Genomic DNA, 18811 nt, shown 5'->3' with positions numbered 1-18811 from the left:
GCATAATGGTCCATGCCTGTGGTCCCAACATTCATAAGACTAAGGCTAGGAGATTTTAAGTTACAGGCCAGCCTGAGGTACATATTGAGACCCTGTCCAAAAACAAAACAAAACAAAACAAAACAAAACAACAACAACAACAACAAAAACAACTCCCCAAAAACAAGCAAGCAAAAAGCCAGTCTGGGGAATATCAATGCGCCCTGCCCATAGCTGGATGGGGCCTCACCAGATGACGCTGAAGGTCCGGTTGCTTGAAACATTTGTGTTTTTCAGGGTTTGGGGATTTTTTGTTTTTTTTTAACAAAGTCGTTTATTGGGTTGTTCATCCATGGCACTGACCCACTCTACACATATCTGGTGTACTACAGACCAGAGACTTAGAGTCCACCTAGGGACATAGACAAGTAAACCAGATGTATGGGATGCTATCAGGAAGAAAGTTTGAGTAATTAATGGGAGAGGCACACTGAAGGGAGAGGAGTCAAGCTTTAAGAGGAAGTTGGGGACAGCTTCCTGTCTGAAGGGACAGCTACACAAAAAGCTGAAGTAAAAATAAAGATCTACTAAGAAAAAAGTCCTACTCCCATTTTTAGCACAGGAGTAGGATAAGGAAGTTGATGCAGCCAATGGAGGTTGGAGCAAAAGCCGCAGATCCCTGTTAGGAAGCCAGGCTTGGTCCTGAGAGCCTCAAGGAGCACGGACAGGCATGCCCAGCAAGAATGCACAGCCAGACTGCTTAAGACCACACCCCCGAAACAGGAGGAGGAAGAGAGCAGCTATGGACCCCTGGCAGGAAGCTGCTGAGCAGGGGGGCATGGGCGAGGGAGCCTGATGAGGCAAGAACAAGAGGCCCTGGGACCAAGGAGACCAAAAGAGAGGGAAGAAGAGCGAGCAGGGACAACTGAGGTAAGGAAGGTAGACACCAGTGCTGATGGCTGTGGGAGATGGAAAGCTACGGAGCCTGGGTGTTTAGAAGACAGCTCTGGGCAGGCTACACAGACTGAGAGCCTTCAATATGTAGATGGTGTCGAGGCCAGGGGAACACAAGTTCAGAGACCAAAAGGTCCATAGTCTTGCTCTTAAGAAACTTCAACTGGGACCTTTAATCACAGCACTCAGGGCAGAGGCAAGCAGATTTCTATGAGTTCAAGGGCATCTTGATCCACACAACTCCATGACAACCACAGCTACACGGCAAGACCACATCTCAAGGTGGGAGGGGGGAGAAAATGTGGCTATATTTTAGGAAAGAAATTAAGGTTTCTTTAAATTCAGTAAGAATCCAATACTTCAGAGGAATTCCGGATTGAGCTCATTTGGTGGCCATCTCAGACCTCTGGAACCACCTTTGCAGTCTCCTTGGCCGTCAGAGCCCACTGACAGCCCAAAGCTGGACACCCAAGGGAACAGAACACTGCGCTAGATGGACAACACAAAGCTAAGGGGTCTTCACACTCAAGATAATCACCCAGCCTCTAAGGAAAAGCAAGCAGATGTCAGGAGCCTCTATGCACATTGGGTTCAGAGGCCCCTGTAACAGAACAGCACAGAGAAATGGTGGTAGGGGGCAGGTTGGGGGTTGAGTTTCAACTTTTTGGTAGAACTAACCAGAAGTACTGTACAGTATAACCTGAGTATACAACCAGGGTTCTGGGCTAAAATCTCACAGGCACTGCTTTAGGGCCATAAATGCATCAAAGTTAGTCAGACAATCACCACTGTTAGTAGAATGAGGAGTAAAGCAGGTGGGTGCTTCAAAAGATTCACTCTAGGGGCTGGAGAGACGGCTCAGCGGTTAAGAGCTCTGAGTGCTCTTCCAGAGGTCCTGAGTTCAATTCCCAGTAACCACATGGTGGCTCACAACCATCTGTAGTGGGATCCGATGCACTAAGTGTGTGTCTGAAGACAGCTGCAGTATACTCACATAAAATAAATCTTTTTTTAAAAAATGAATCACTGTAGTATATAAGAGTGGCAAGCACAAGAATGGTTTCAAACATGGAAATGGCCCACATTAAGAGGAAAGTGGAGCACCACAGAATATTTGGAACAGTGACAGTGCTGGACACAACCACACCACCACAGGTGTCAGTGCAGGTTCTTAGGGACAGAGCGCTGGCAAGTAAAAGCGAACCGTGCTAGCAGCTAAGCAGCAGCCCATGTGAACTGGACAGATGAGCTAAAACAAAGACAAGCCAGAGAAGAACACACGCTGGCTTCCAGATGACAACCCTGGGGGAGGGCATCTAAGGAGATGGCAGCTGAGGCTGTGGCTCAGTGGGCAGTGTTTGTCCCACAGGCACTCAAGGCTGTGATTCCCAGCACCACATGAAGCATGCACGGTGCACATGCCTGTGCTCGTTCTGGCTACTATCAAGTTCAAGGCTATTCTGGGCTATACGTATGACACCCTGCCTTAGAAAAAATGCTGGGCATAGCACTCTATTATTGAGTAAGCTGAAGCAGGAGGACTGCTGTGACTCAGGGCCAGACTGGATTACATAGAAAAACCCTGATTCAAAAATATAAACAGAAATATTAAATAATTTAAAAATTCATGTTCTTTAAGGGGGGGAGAAGAGGAGGAGACATGGTGGGAGGAGAGATGTCCTATTCCGTAGTAGAAGCAGCAATGTCTGGGTACTGGTTTTATCGCTGGTCTTCATAAAGTGCACACACTTGACCATTATTATTCTTCATGTAATGTGATTTCAACTATTATTGGGGGAAGAGGGTCTCACTCTGTAGCTGGCCATCCTGAACTTACTATACAGGCCTCACAAGAGATCCACCTGCCTCTGCCTCCTGGGTGTAGGGATTAAAGGCATGTGTCACCAGGCCAAGGCCCTAGCTGAATAAGTTTTTGACCTAAGAAAAGGAGCTGAGAGGGAAAGGGCCAGTACAGCACGGAAGCGTACGTTACCTTGATTTTGGCACCCAGCATCTCAGCAGCGTCCTTCTCCCGCCGCAGGTCCTCCATCTTTTTCTCCTTCTCCTTCAGCAGCCTCATCTTCTCCTCTGCAACCAAGCTGTGGTCCTCTACAATGGCCCGCTTCTCAATCTCCAGTTTTTCTTGCTGTTCCCGCCAGTAATCATCCTTATCATCCCCTTCCTCCTCACCCTCTTCTCCCTCCTCCTCCTCCTCTTCCCCACCCCCACCACTGCCACCACCTTCCCTCCGCTTCTCTCGCCTCTTCCTCCTGCCAATGGAACGTTTTTCCAGCTGGGCCTTGAGCCGAGCAATTTCTTCTTGGAATTCACGAAGCAGAGCATCCTTTGGGTCCTCATTGACCCTTGGCTTGTTCTTAATGTTTTTGGCACGGTTGGCATATCTCAGAGTGGTCAGGGTCTCTTCTACATTGTAAGAGGCAGGCCCCACATTGGCTACCATCACAGTTTTGGCATTGCCACCAAGGGAATCCTGGAGAAGCCTGGTCAGTTTTGAGTCTCTATATGGAATATGGGTGCTTTTGCCATCTACAAGGGCAGAGATAACATTACCCAAGGCTGAAAGGGACAGGTTGATCTTGGTCGCTTCCTTCAGTCTTTCCCCTTGAGCTCCAGTCTTGGCTTGCCGCTCACTGCCAGCAAGATCTACAAGGTTCAGTTTTCCTACTCGGATGTGGTTTTCACCGTCCAGGCCCACCTCGCTGCATTCAACCGTGATGACAAAGATCGCATGCGACCGCGAGCTATGCTCGTTCATGTTGGTGGCACCAACCGACCGGTTCTGGTTTCCCACATTCATCACATGCTCTATCTCCTTCACACTCTTGGTGACAAAAGACGACAAATCCTTCACGTACACTCCTGTATCTGGTCTCTCTTTGAGCTCCAGCCTTTTGGTCTGATCCTTTGAAAGCAAGTCTCGGATCTCTTCCTGATAGATCTCTAAGTAAGATGCCCTGACCAGATACTGCTGATTCTGCGATCGAGAGATGTGGGTGAAGATGTGATCAAAGGAGTTGGGGATGACCCCTCTTTTTTCAGGGTCACCACGGACTCCTTCCATGGTATAGGTTTTCCCAGTTCCTGTTTGTCCGTAGGCAAAAATTGTGCCATTGAAACCCTGCAGGACAGAGTCCACAAGTGGTCGGAATGTCTCATCATAGAGTTCAAACTGCTTGGCGTTCCAATCATATACAGCATCAAAGGTGAAGGTCTTGGGCATCTCATGGGATGTGCCTTTGGGGTTCTTCACAGACACCTGCCCCAGCTTCACATCCACATCTACCACCTTGTCATAAGCAGCAGCCTTTTCCTTGCCATTCATAGGCCGACAGCGAACTACCACCCGGACTGACTCTGAGCTTTTTAACTTGGACATGATGAACTCTGACCAGCTTATCCTTGAGGGCTACAAATCCAAAATGGCTCGAGATGCTAAGGTTCTAGAAAAAAGACAAAAGTAGTGAGCATGGTACTGTTGTCACCAGAGCCTGCCTGACAGCAGTAGGCACACAGTTTTTACCTGCTGACCTTCTGACAGCCATATTTAGCTACTTTACTGCACCAGGTATTTCTCCTGGGACCTTAGCCAGCTTCAGAAGTAAAAAGACTGCAGTCCACTAAGATTAATTTGTATTCACCCTCAATCAATATTTCATTTTACACTACAGAATGCATTTTATCTTCTTTTCTTTTTAGAGAAAAAAATTACATGTGGTAGGATTATAAGCATGAAGTATCACACCTTTATTTTTATTGCTATTATTGGTTTGTTTTTTTTGTTTTTTTTTTTTTTTGTTTTTTGGTTCTCAAGACAGGGTTTCTCTGTGTATCCTTGGCTGTCCTGAAACTCACTCTGTAGACCAGGCTGCCTGGAGCTCAGAGATCTGCCAGTCTCTGCCTCTCAAGTGCCGGGATTAAAGTGCATGTGCCTCCCTCCCTAACCCATCCCAGAGGGTCTACTTTACTTATGTGTGTGTGTGTTTCTGTGTGGAAAGGTGTACAAGTGCAGACACCAACGGAGGCCAGAGGAGGCTGTACGATCCCTGAGGCTGTGCTACAGATTGCTCTGACCCATCTGACAGGGGCACTGGAAACTGAACTTTGCTTTGTTGGAAGAGCATCAAGCATTCTTATCTCTCTACCCTTATTGGAAGTCTTTTAAAAGTCTGGTGACCTTCTATTCTATGAATTACTAAACCCCTAAGGACAACAACTTGAAACTATTTTAAATGTGCAAAGGCCAGCAAGAGAGCTCACCAAGGAACCCACCACCAAACCTCAGGATCTGAGTTCAGTCCCCAAGACTCACATGGTAGAAATTCAATAGGTGTTCTTTGACCTTGATATATTCCACAACTGTGTACATTGGTATACAAACAGATAAATAGAATATAATAAAAACTGTTTTCAATTTTTCAACATACAGCCCTTCTGACCAAACAATTCTAAGATTCTATCCTATGTCTTATATAGAGACATATCTCTCCTAGGAAATTAGCTGTGACACTGTGATAGCCAGAGAGTGGGGACAACTCCAGTTTCCATCAAGAGGGGGTGATTAAATATGTACAGAGGAATGTGGCATAGTTTTTATTGTTAAGCTAAGCAAATTCATGTCAAGATATATTAATTAAATAAGGGAAGCACAGAGTGTAGTTTACACAGTATGAGCTTAAACAGGGAACCTAAGAGTGAACCCTAGTGGAAAATCCTGGCTGAGGTCTAGTTTAACAATAGAGTACATGTTAGCAAACAAAGGCTAACTCAAACCTAGCACCAAAATAAATACATGAAAAGCACACAAGAAAATGAACAGGTAAAGAACTAAACAAACGGGGGTGGGGGTGGGGAGCCCCATTGTATAGATCGTTGCAGCGTATTTCGCCTCTATGCTATAGGCACACTTAGGCTGCTGGATGTGGTGGTGCATACCTATAATCCCTGCACTTACCCAGCCACGGCAGGAAGATTATGCAGGCCAGGTTGGGCTACATAGTAAGATCCGTCTCAAACAGAAAAACAGACACACTTTACCTGTCCTTGAGAGTCCATCCTGAGAACCTAGGACATATAATCATTCCACATATAGACAAACATATAGAAATAAATTCCTAGAAGTTGAATTGCTGAGTAAAGAATGTATGTATTTGTAACTGTACACACAGAATAGTTGGAGTTATCCTAAAAGGATGCCAATGCTCCTCCCAGAAGCCATAGTTGACAAATCAAAAAAGTCCAGTGCCACATGTGGGATGCCTCTCCTCAACTGGTTGGTCAGGGGTGTCCCAGAGACCCACAAATAATAAAGACCACTGTGAGTGCTCCTGGCTACCCACCAGAACTCAATGGTGAAAGCCTCCTGCTGAAGACACCACACCCTTGGTCACAGAGGGTGAAGGAATCAGCTGGAGCTGATCAGGGCGAATCTTGCAGGCTGGCTTTCATAGATGAAGATCAAGCCAGTCAACATTCTACAGCTCTCCCTAAGGAACTACTGACTGTTGAGGACTCCTGGGGAGAGTGGTCGACTTTGAGTGTTGGCCCCTGTAGGTCTTCACCCTCTAGTGGATAGACATATCCAGGAGTATATGAACAGAATTAGCTGGACTGGGTGGATTATTAAAAGACAAAAAGTAAGAGAAAAGAACCAGGACGTGAAAGGGGCCATGGAAGGGAGATGTGGGGAAAATAAAAGGTAAGTTAGGGCACATATGACCAAGGTACACTGTGTGTCATTCTCAAAGAATTGGTAAAAAGTATTACACAAAAAGCAAAAATAAAAATTAGAATGAAGGGGGTTGGGGATTTAGCTCAGCGGTAGAGCGCTTGCCTAGCAACCGAAAGGCCGTGGGTTCGGTCCCCAGCTCCGAAAAAAAAGAAAAAAAAAATTAGAATGAAGAACCTGAGTAGCTCTTACTCTCTGAATGTGTCTTCTGAAAGTTCTGCAAACACAGGTCCCTCACCTTTCTTTAGGGTGACCAGCAAACCTCAAGGCACTGGCAAAGGTGCTTACAATGTCTCTACCGTGCCCAGATGCTTCTATGACGATGGGTCAAAGTGACCATTACAGGGTTTGGGGTGGAGGTGGGGCTCAGCAGAAGAGCACACGCTTAGAACATGGGAGCCACAGCTTCAATTCTCCGAATGTAAAAGAAAAAAGACAAAGAGAAAATCCTTCTAAAACTGTCATAAATGGTCACTGCACAGACTACATGGCTAAACCTTAATTTTGGCTAAACAACAATTTTCTACTAATTAGTTTGTAGTTTCCCACTTTTAAAAGATGAGATCGAATACTCACTGGCACCCAATAAGAACTAAACCCCATCGGGCTGGAGAGACAGCTCAGCGGTTAAGACACTGACTGCTCTTCCAGAGGTCCTGAGTTCAAATCCCAGCAACCACATGGTGGCTCACAACCATCTGTAATGGGATGTCACACCCTCTCCTGGTCTCTCTGGGCATCAGGCATACATGTGAGCAAAACACTCATACACAGAAATAAAATAAAATATTTTACAAAGTTTAAAAAAATAAAATCAGATAGGAATGTTGTCAGATGGGAAGAAAGAACCAGATGCTAAAGCCAGGCATAGTGGTCACACCTTTAATCCCAGCCTGGATCACCCTGGTCTACACAGAGAGTTCCAGGTCAGCCAGGTTTACATACTGAGATCCTGTGTCAAACAAACTGATGAATTAATTTAAAAGGTGTGAAAACAGGGAGAGCAAGCGTTGGAATGGCTCTTCCTTCTGTGGCTGTCCCCAGCTGTAACTGTGCCCAGTCACCTCTCGTTAGTTGGTTTTCATCAACTACATCCATTTGAGGAACCGCAGCCAAGAAAAGCCCCCTCAGAGCTCCCTGAAGGCAAACCTAGGGGGCATTCTCAGGACTCAGGTCTGACCTGCAAGACCACAGTGGCTGGTGCCATCACTGGCCAGGTGGCCCTGGGTTGTATAAGAAAGCAGGCTGAGCCAGCCAGGAGAAGTCAGTAAGCAGTGCTCCTCCGTAGCCTTGCATGCGGGTTCCTGCTTTGAGTTCCTGATTGGGTTTCCTTCATGATGGACTGTGACCTGCAAGCCAATCAATCCCCCTGCCTCCCCAAGTTCTGTAGGCCGTGGAGTTTTACCACAGCAACACAAAGCAAACTAGGACATGCCACACCTCTCCCAATTCCAGCCGAAGCCTAGCGAGCTGGTGTGGGTACAAAGGGAAACACTGGCCTCAGAGCCTCCCTGGGGAAGGCATCAGATGCAGCACCTGGCGGCTGGACAGGGAGGGAGTCTGCCGAGTCTAAGGGGGCTGGACTGTGAGCAGACAGCATCCTGTGCATGGCGTCCTCCTGAGGCGGCAGTCTGCCTGTCCCACTCACACCTGTGAAGACATGTGGCCTGAGTCTGCTGCATAAAAATCCTATGCAAAGACGACCCGAGGGCCTGCTGACTTCATTACAGCTCCGTACATTTTTAGAGCTGTGATGTATGATGGGAAACAAGGAAGTGTTTAATGATCCACATTCATCTTCAAAACTCCTAACAAAGGAAGGAACTCCTCAAAATGAGTCCTCTCATTCAATCTCCTCAACTCTCAACACATTTCTTTTCTGAGCTTACACGGCGAGGCTGGTCGCCATGTATTATTGATGTTTTACTTCAGGAAGACTAATTCTATTTCAATTCAACTTCCTGCCCCCGGGACTTCAAATCTTAGTCTGGGTCCTCCTCAGCACAGAGGGCATTCTTGGGATGATGCTGGACTCTCTCATTACCTTCTTTCTGCTCTCCTGCAGGTCTAATCACAGAGTGTTAAATCTTGAGAGAAATCCAGCAGTTCGGTCAGCAACCTGTCCCCTGCTTCCTGAGAACCTTTTCTGTCAGACCCTTCGTCCCTGGTAAACACCCACTGGCTGACTGGCTGTGCCATGCTGTGTTCTTCAACCTTGTGGTTTGTGCTTGCTGAGAAGATCAGTTACCTGCTTCTCAGGGGACCACAGTCTTCCACACTCTTCCCTAAGTACTTCATTTTGAATTCATGTTGCCCTTGCTGGTTGTCATGGAGACTCATCTCAAAGTCTAGAATTTGGTGTGGACTACATTCTGAGCGACTATGTGCTCCTAGGACAGAGGGTCACAAATGGACATGAAATGATTTTGGTTTTCTAAAGTGTAAGTGTGGTCATTGAGGCCATAACTTTGTATGTGCTACACAAGCACTATACCACGGAACCACACCCCCAGTCCCCAGAGCACATTTTTTTTTTGTCCAGTATGGTGTTTAAAAAAAAAACCAAAAACCCGGGGTTGGGGATTTAGCTCAGTGGTAGAGCGCTTGCCTAGCAAGCACAAGGCCCTGGGTTTGGTCCCCAGCTCCGAAAAAAAGAAAAAAAAAACCCACAAGGGCAGCGGCTGGCACAGTGATGCACATCTTCGCACTCAGGAGGTGGAGGCAGGTGGATATCTGTGAGTTTGAGGCCAGCCTGGTCTACATGGTAAGTTCCAGATCAGTCAGAGCTACAGTTAGACCCTGTGTCAATCAATCAATCAATCAATCAACCAACCAACCAATCAATCAGGGAGGGCCAGTGAAATGGCTCATTGGGTAGATGCTTGCTGCCAAGTCTGACAACTTTCGTCTCTGGAACCCACCTGACAGAATGAGAGAATGGACTCCCAAAGGTTGACTTGACTTCCACACATACAAAATGACAGGCACACGAATGCACACATTCTCACACACACACAGTCACAAACACATCCATACAAAATAAATACATCTAACTAAAAAACCAAAACAAAAAAACAAAACCAAAAAACCCAGCCCAGCACTCAGGAGGCTGAGGTAGGCAGAGCTCTATGAGTTCAAGGGGAACCTGGTCTACATAGTGGAGGACTTGCATAAACTAGACATGGCGGTGCATGCCTGTGAGCCTACCGATTGGTAGGATCTAGGCCAGCTATGGCTGGCTACACGGTGAGACCCTGACTCAAAGAAAAAAAAATAGGACAAGCTGCAGCTCCGTGGTACAGCTGTCCTTAAGCCATGGGAATTCCAGGCTCAGCTTGTAGCATCAAAGCCCTCAGCAACTAGAATTTCTGCACATATTCATGTCCTGATGGAACCTCGCATGTGTGCAGAAACAGAAAGGACGCTTCTTTTTTGCTTTTGAGACAGGGTCTTATGTAGCCCAGGCTGGCCTCAAACTCACCATTTAACTAAGGCCAGCATGAACTTAGGACTCTCCTGCCTCTATCTCCCCAGTGGCAGCATCCCAGGCATGTGCCACCATGTCTAGTTTATGCGAACACTTCACCGACTGAGCTACCACTGCAGCTCAGCAGCGCTACATCAGAAAACAAAGTGGACGCCTCCAGATCCATTTACAGAAAAGTCAGAAACTAAAGTATAGTACACCCACACTGCAGCTAGTCCAATACAGCAGTGGCAAAAGTAGTAAGTAAGGGCTGGAGATTGAACACAACAAAACAAAACAAGGGGCTGGAGAGGTGGCTCAGCGGTTAAGAGCACTGACTGCTCTTCCAGAGGTCCTGAGTTCAATTCCCACCACCCACATGGTGGCTCACAACCATCTGTAATGAGACCTGATGCCCCCTTCTGGTGTGTCTGAAGATGGTGACAGTGTACTCACATATAGAAAATAAATATATATATTTTTAAAAGCAATACATAAGAGGTCTGCAGAGCACAGCCCAAATCAGGTCCATGCCCATCTCTGTAACACGCTTCGCTGACACACAGCCATGACCCTGCTCTGCATGCGCCTAGCGCTACAGTGACTACAAACCAGTGCAGCGCAGTGGCTTCAGCAGAGAAAATAAGCTCTCCACTCCCACACCCACAGTATCTCCCATCTAGACTTTTACAGAAAAAGTTAGCTAATCCTTGAATTGACAAGTTTTAGTCCAGACTGACACTGACCAAATGGGACCCGGTTCCCAAAAATACCAACCAACCCATATCAAGTTATAGAGAGTGGTTTGCACCAGATGACGGTTGTCCACTGTCCAAACTGGACAATGGAGGAAACACGTTAGAAAATGTAACCAGAGAGAGAGACAGATTCAACTTCACTTGCAACGTTTCATCATTTCTCTTTTAAAACTAAAGAGAGCAAACAAGACACCAGCTAAACTTTTAACCCTAGCGCTGGAGAGGGAGTCACTGTGAGTTCCAGGCTAGGCTGATCTGCAAAGCAAGTTTCATGACAGACATGGCTACATGGTAAAACCCTGTCTCAAAAAGAAAAGGGAAAGAAAAGCTCACTACACTTCCATCCTTAAAAGACACTTGGTATTGGCTGACCCCAGATGCCAACCAAGCCAGAGCCCACTTGAGCTTGACTTTAAGATCAGTCTGGGGAATACAGTGAGAGTTTGTCTCCTCCTCACAAGTACCCAGTTTTACCAAAAAAAAAAAAAAAGGCTCTAAAATGACTAGAAAATGGTGATAAATGAAAAAGCCATTTATAAAATTGCATGGCTTCAAGACTGAACCCCCAGTGAACGTGATTGCTGGGGGGAGGGCGGTAATGGGGGGAGGATGGGGAAGGGAACACCCATAGAGAAGGGGAGGGGAAGGGGTCAGGGGGATGTTGGCCCAGAAACCGGGAAAGGGAATAACAATTGAAATGTAAATAAGAAATACCCAAGTTAATAAAGATGAAAAAAAAATTGCATGGCTTCATGTCATCCTGACTATATAAAAATAAACATTCAACAAAGCATGAGCGGTGGCTCACTTTGGTGATGGGAATACAGATTTCCCTGTTCCTCCAACATATCTGTATCTTCCAAATCCTCCTCTCATGGTGTGCAGCTTCTCGAAATGCAGATAGAAAATGTCTGGCAGTTCTACAGGGACAGCTCTGCAAGAACAGTCGCAGACACAGAGCGCACATTAGTACAGCTCTAATCAGCACACTGTAACTCAGGTCCTCTAAGAGCCCAGGAAACACCTGCCAACTAACTGGCCCGGTTCAAGGACTGAGTGTTTGAAATGCAGCACTGGATCATGTGCTCGGACAGAAAAGCACCACAGGGAGAGAAAAGCAACGCTGTCAGCCAGGCTAAGCCATCTCCACGGCCGACTTAGTTGTCGGTATCAGGACTCTGAAATCCTCCACCGCCAGCTTCGCCTAGAGGACCGTTAGTATCTGTATCAGGACTCTGAAATTCTGGGGCCCACCAGCTGGCAAGTACATTCTGCACCCTAGTTCCTAGAATGGCATTATCACAACAGGAATTACAATGTGTCTAGATGGGCAGTGACTCACACCTGCAACTCCAGCACAGGGAGGCTGGGCTGGGAGGATCACCAGGACCCAGGGATTTATGGCCAGTATAAGGTAATAAGACTTTGTTCACACACACACACACACACACACACACACACACACACACACCACACACACACACTGAATTTGTTCATCTCTAGTTATAAAAGATACAAAACATACCTTGCTGACTATTTAAAAGAACATAAAACTTGCATTGAGGACTAGTTTTGCATTCTCATTCTTTCTATCTATCTATCTATCTATCTATCTATCTATCTATCTATCTCCTCTCCCTCCCTCCCTCCCTCCCTCCCTCCCTCCCTCTGAGTTAGGGGTCCTCGTGTCTTGTGTGTCTTAGGCCAGCTTCCAGTCCTGTGTAGCTGAGGATGACTTTGAATGCTTGCCCAATCCTTGCCTCCCCCAGCCCCTGCTGCTGAGGTTGTAGCTGTGCAATACTGGCTGTCTTGGAACTTGCTCTGTAGACAAGGCTGGCCTTGAACCCACAGAGATGGCCTGCTTCTACCTCTCAGTAGTAGGGTTAAAGGTGTGCCCCACCATCACCTGGCTAGTTCTGCATTTTCTCATAAGTGAATAAAATAAGGAAGCCAGGTGTAGTGTCACACTGTAGTCGAAACAGTGGTGACTTGAATGCCAGTCTGAGCCATACTTGGTCATCTTGTCTCAAAATAACAACAAAATCCAACCTCTACTTACAGGAGGGAGAACTGAGAGCCAGACAGCAGTAATGGTTGTCAGGTCAGGCTGGTTTACCTTAAATGAGCCAAGGTGCTGAGGGCCAGGGCAGGAAAAGAACTTCATTGTTTGCTCTTTCATACCCACTGGATTTTGAATCATGGGGAGATGCTATCCAGTCAATCTTTTAAAATCATGGGCTAAGGATGCAGCTAGGTTGGTAGAGGCTTGCTGAGCATAAAACAAACCCTGGGTTTGATTGCCAGCACCAAATAAACCCGGACATGATGGTACACAGCTACAACCCCAGCCCCAGGAGATGGTGACAAGGAGGGCAAGCATTCAAAGTCATCGTCAGCTACACAGGGTTGGAAGCTGGCCTAAGACACACAAAACACATGAGCCCCATCTCAGAAACAAAAACATTTGTGAATAATGCTAATGGATTACCTAGTTAAAACAATTAAATTAGGGGGTTGAGGAGAGGGTTCAGTGGTTAAGAGCACTGCTTATCTTACAGAGGACACAGGTTCAGTTCCCAGAACCCACACAGCATCTTACGATGGTCAATAACAGCAGCTTCAGGGACCTACCTCCCTCTTGTGGCCTCTTTATGCAACTAAACATACATGCCATATACTCATAAGCACACATAAGTAAAAATAATACATCTTTTTTTTTTTTTGAGGAGATGGCTCAGCAGTTAGAGGACTAGCTTTTGCAGATAACCTGAGTTCAGTTTCCAGCCATTGGCAAACCCCATGCCAGGGGCACAAAGCCTCTGCAGGTACCAGGCATGCAAACAGGATGTGGATACACATGCAGGCAAAACAAACACATAAAAATACATCTAAAATATTGCTTAGTGTAATAAAAAAATTAGAATTTGATAGGTGTAAAACTGAGCACGAGCTCTGGCCTCTGCCCTCGCTAGCTCTGTCTTAAGAAGCTTATGTAAAGGGCTAGGCATGGTCCACACACCTTTAATCCCAGTAGAGGCAGAGACAGGTGGATCTCTGTGTATTTGAGGCCAGCCTGGTCCACAGAGCAAGTGACCACCCGGCCAGTCCTGCCTCTTTAAGACCCTCTCTAAAAACCAAAAGTTCTATGTCATTGTTTCTTCTGTTGGTAAGATGCCTGCCCTCAAGAATGGCGGGTGCCCATACCCATGGGTGAGGCAACAGGACTGGAAGCCATGCTGCTCTCTGGTTAGTGAGCTTGCAAGTCTTCTTTTGTCTGTCTGTCTGTCTGTCTGTCTGTCTGTCTGTCTCTTCAGACTTTCTGGTGGGTTTGTATATATAACTGAGGAGAGAGGAAGCAATAAAGCCATTTATTCCCTGCTTGAGGAAACAAGGCTAGCACCTTGATTTTGGTTTGAGCATCTGAAGACAGACACATTGTCAGAGAGTGACCTGAAAGAGCAGCCCAGTAAGATCAGCAGTGCCTGATCTTACTAATCATTCCCTCAGTGTTGCAAGTGCCATGTTCCTTTAAATAGTCTGTCCTGAATCCAAAGAGGTGCCACACACCTCTGTCACAGAAAGCATTTACCTGGGAGTAGGGCAGAAGCCCCCTCTTGTATTTAATAGTGAAACACTCATAAATTTCCTACAAGGATTCAGTCACCTTCCCTTCCCTTCTCCTTTAAGGTAAGGAAGGTCTCATATAGCCTAGGCTAGCTATCATGAGCTATGTTCCTGAGGATGGCTTTGAACTCCTGACCTTCCTGCATTCTCTTCTCAAGTGCTGAGATTGCACACGTGCACCACCACACCTGGCTTGTTCTCTACTTCGTGTGCATGCGTGCATGCGTGTGTGTGTGTGTGTGTGTGTGTGTGTGTGTGTGTGTGTGTGTGCGTGTGTTTGAGGGGGTTTGCAGGGAGGTGAGGAGTGGTGGTGCATGGGTATGGAAGTGGATATCAGAGAGCGACTCAGTCACTTCCATTTTAGGTGGCTCACAACCACCTGTAACTCCAGTCCCAGGAGATCTGACATCTGGCCTCCATGGGCACCTATATGCATGTTCTGCACATATATACATGCAGGCACACACACATACACAGAAAATAAAAAAGAATAAGTTTACCTTTTTATGATAGATACAAGAATTTTCAGGTAAAGTCATGCATATACAATTTGTTTCAAAATAATCATGGTGCAGTAGATGAGGTTAAAATTAAAACAGTGTTCCCAACCTTCCTAATGCTGTGACCCTTTAATACAGTTCCTCATCATGTGAGGACCCCAACCATGAAGTCATTTTCATTGCTGCTGTTATGAATTTGTAAATGTCTGGTTTGTGACTCCTGCGAAAGCATGAAAGGATCAGTCCACCCCGAAGGGGTCAGCCCCACAGGTGGAGAATCTTGGGCTAAGGTGAAGGAGATGACCTAACGCTGGTGTAGGCTGGGGGTGTGGGTCATGGTGCTTGGGGTTCCAAAATGGGAGGGAGGAAAAAACATTCTCTGGCTTTTCACTGAATAATTTCTTTTAATTATGGTTGAAAATATAAACACCTATCTCCAACCACACTAGAACACACTCAGTTCCTGGGGAGGCTTAGGCAAGCACACAGTAAAGTCAAGGCCAGCTTGAGTTCAAGAGTAACTCAGTGAGACCCTGTCTCAAAACAAAAGTAACAAGTGGCTGGGGATGCAGATCAGGGTCCAGTACGCAAGAGGCACTATTTTTAGTCTCCAACACCATAACAACAATCGAACAACAAACACCCAGAAATGTGGACCAAGGGCGACGTGCACGAGGACGGCCACCACCACCTGGTCCTCTCCGTGGCATCGCAATCCCTCACCCTGGAAACAGCCTCAGTGGCAGCAGGCAGGGCCTGCACATCTCCAAGGGAAAACACACTTCACAACATATTTGCACATGGCATTAGCACGCTAATGGATCATTTCTGAACCTTACTTTGATCGTCTCATGATTCCTTGATTTTTCCTGATTAGAAAGAATTCTTCTTTTTCTTTTTCCCCCTCCCAAGACAGATTTTCTTTGTCTAGCCCTGGCTGTCCTGGAAGTCGCTCTGTAGACCAAGCTGGCCTCTAACTCAGAGACCTGCCTTCCTCTGTCTCCCAAGTGCTGGAATTAAAGGTGTGCACCACCACCTCCTGGAAATTTTACTTTCTTAAAACAGGACAATTTCCCCTTTAAAAAAGGCTGCCTGGCCAGTGAGCACCAGCAAGGGAGCCACTGCCTGTCAGCTCTCCACTCTCTTACTTCATCCTGCAAAACCAAAGGCTGCCTGCTCATAGTCCTCTCACTTACCTTGGCTGACACTGTACAGTCCACGATTTACTAACGAGCTTTGTGCTCAGAGTGATGAGTGCCGCCACCCCTGGGCTGCCAGAGACTGTGCTCCGAGCTCCTATTCTGCCCATCTTGTCTCCTACACAGAAGCCCACACAGCCCCTCTGAAACCAGGGCTGAAGATGCTAGGACGGACCCCAGCGTGGGTAACAGTTCATTAATGTCCCAAACCTCAGCCATCTTTCTACTTCACCTGGACCACAGCCACATCTCTACTGTGCTCTAGTGTAGGGAAATCAAAGTGCTGTAACACACGCCCGAACTTTAAAAACAAACCAACCCCATCCCATTTCTCCCATGGTGGGAGAAAGGTCTCTAATGCAAATTATGATGTAACTACATCTGTACACTAAAGATAGATCTGCTGGCTGGCAGTGAGCTCAGTGTCTGCAATCAGGTGACAGAGTGAAGAGACACAATGTGTCATCAGGATTAACTGATCCTTAAACACTCCCACCTCAAGATGAAATGCAGACCCACGGTACTAACAGGAGGGCTCACTGGATGCTTGCAGACACGCCGAGTGCCCCACCCACAAGGTCTGGGAGAAAGCCCAGCATAGAGGCACCAAGGGAGAAGATGTCCTCCTCAAGGCCCAGTCATGTTTTTGTATATGCAGCTATAGACATACTTAAACATACAAAGAGAGAGACAGACACTTTAGTCCAGGCAGATTGACTTATTTCCCCATGTCACAATACAAGTGACAGAATTTTCTGTGATATCATAGGCTTGGCCAATAATCTTTTAAAATATTTTTTTAATTTTAGAGATGAGTTTGAGATAAAGTCTTACCATTTAGCCTGAATGCCCTAAAGCTTACTATGTAGACCAGGATGATCTTGAACTCACAGAGATCCACCTGCCTCAGCCTCCTGAGTGCTGGGTTAAAGGTATGCGCCACAGCCTTTTTTTTTTTTTTTTTTTTGGTTCTTTTTTTCGGAGCTGGGGACCGAACCCAGGGCCTTGCGCTTCCTAGGTAAGCGCTCTACCACTGAGCTAAATCCCCAGCCCCGCGCCACAGCCTTTTTAAAAAATACTGTTTTAACCTATTTGGTGTGTGCAGCCATGGGTGAATCACAGTGCACGTGTGGAGGACAATTTGCAGGACCTGATTCTCTCTGTCCACTGTGTGTATCTCTGGCCTTGAACACAGGCCGTTGGGCACATTTATCAGCTAAGCCATCTTACCAGCCCTGAACCAGGAAGCTTTTCTAAAGGTACTGAATGAAGGGTTTCTGGGTCCCCCCTCCCCCCATGTACATGGAACAGGCAACTAAGTGAGCTGAGGGTTAAAGCGACTCAGAAAAGAAGCTCAAGGCTCCAGCTTCAGCCATGTGAGGCCTGCAGTTAGACTATTTCAAATAAGGCTGGCCTAATTGGCCCAAAGCTGGGTCTGTCTGTGGCCTCATCCATCAAATACTGAGAAGATTTGTCATTACTCTAAAACAGCCCAAGGGGTTTCCCATCTCCTCAAACATGCTTTGAAGTCACTCTTTGTTGGTCTGTTGAGATGGGGTCTCTTATAATGCCTGCTAACCTCAAAGGAACTGTGTAACCCCAAAGGCCTGCCCCTTCTGCCTCTTCCTCCCGAGTGCTAGGATTATAACCAGGGGCCACTGCACTTGGTTGCTATTAGCATTTCCAACTAGTTACCCAGAAGACAAAGTCCCTGACAAATGGATGCTGTGGTCACTGCTCATCTCAAAAGCAGATGGGGTGGAGGATGTCCCTAGGTGGTGGAGCATGTGCTCAGCATACAAGAGGCTCCGGGTTCTATGGGAAGGAGAGAAGGAGGGGAGGAGGGAAGGAAGGAGGGAGGGAGGGAGCAAGCAGTAGAAGGCCAGCTCAATGGTTCAGTGGATGAGGGAGTTGGACCCCTGAAGCCCATATAAAGATAGGAGAGAACTGACTCTACAAAAGTCCTCTGACCTTCACAGGTGCACCGTGGCACACACGTGCACATATACACACACTATGCACAATAATAAATAAAGTTCTTAGAGGGAAGCAAATAGTAGGCAGAGCAGTGGACTTGGGATTAGCATCTTCGGGGAAGTATTCGACTCGTACGGGCTCTACTTCCCTCTTCCGGGAACTGGGAGGAACAGTTAGTTCCTGTGCAAGACTGCTGAGGACCAAATGAAAGCAGGGCCTGCAAGCTTGGTTCAGCAGACGTTAGCTTAGCTAGCTCCACGCTATCAGCTGACTGGTATTGCCAAGTCCTGGCTTCTTGTTTTGTTCTGAGCCAGCTTCGTGTTTTACTGTTGGGGTGACCTTAGACCTTGACTGTGTCCTCCGTGCTTGTGTGCAGGCACAGCCACTCCTGCAGCTGCTACATGGTCTCCAGCTCTGTGCATAGTGAAGGGGGTGAGGGGTGTGCATATCTCTTGTCTTCTAGGCCCTGAGGTGTGGGGCTTCTTGCCCTTGCATAACCCTTGCCTTCTAGGGTCTTAGGTCAGGGCTTGTACTTCTTTTGCCTTTGTAGGGTTTTCTCTCTGAAGGTTAAGAAAGGTGACCCCAAAAGATGGATTTGACAACTCAGA

At 46.8% G+C, this 18811-nt stretch overlaps 1 protein-coding gene across 6 annotated transcripts in view; it reads right to left on the bottom strand.

Annotated features, from left to right (window-relative positions):
* The window catches only part of Kif3b (kinesin family member 3B), a 39498-nt gene that overhangs the window by 12707 nt on the left and 7980 nt on the right, over positions 1–18811 (bottom strand). For 4 of the 6 annotated variants that reach the window (NM_001106529.1, XM_087651072.1, XM_087651070.1 and 1 more), the window contains one exon: positions 2927–4394. In NM_001106529.1, coding sequence (NP_001099999.1) covers positions 2927–4330 — 1404 coding nt within the window. In that variant the 5' untranslated portion in view covers positions 4331–4394. Of the gene's footprint in view, positions 1–2926; positions 4395–8723; positions 9023–18811 lie in introns of those variants that run through there. The other 2 variants (XM_087651069.1, XM_087651068.1) reach the window with 2 other exon arrangements.

This window comes from Rattus norvegicus, chromosome 3 (assembly GCF_021556685.1).
Source record: "Rattus norvegicus strain SHRSP/BbbUtx chromosome 3, alternate assembly SHRSP_T2T, whole genome shotgun sequence".
Lineage (NCBI taxonomy): Eukaryota > Metazoa > Chordata > Mammalia > Rodentia > Muridae > Rattus > Rattus norvegicus.
Note: the sequence above shows the minus strand (reverse complement) of the source record. Positions and strands in the feature narration are given on the sequence as shown.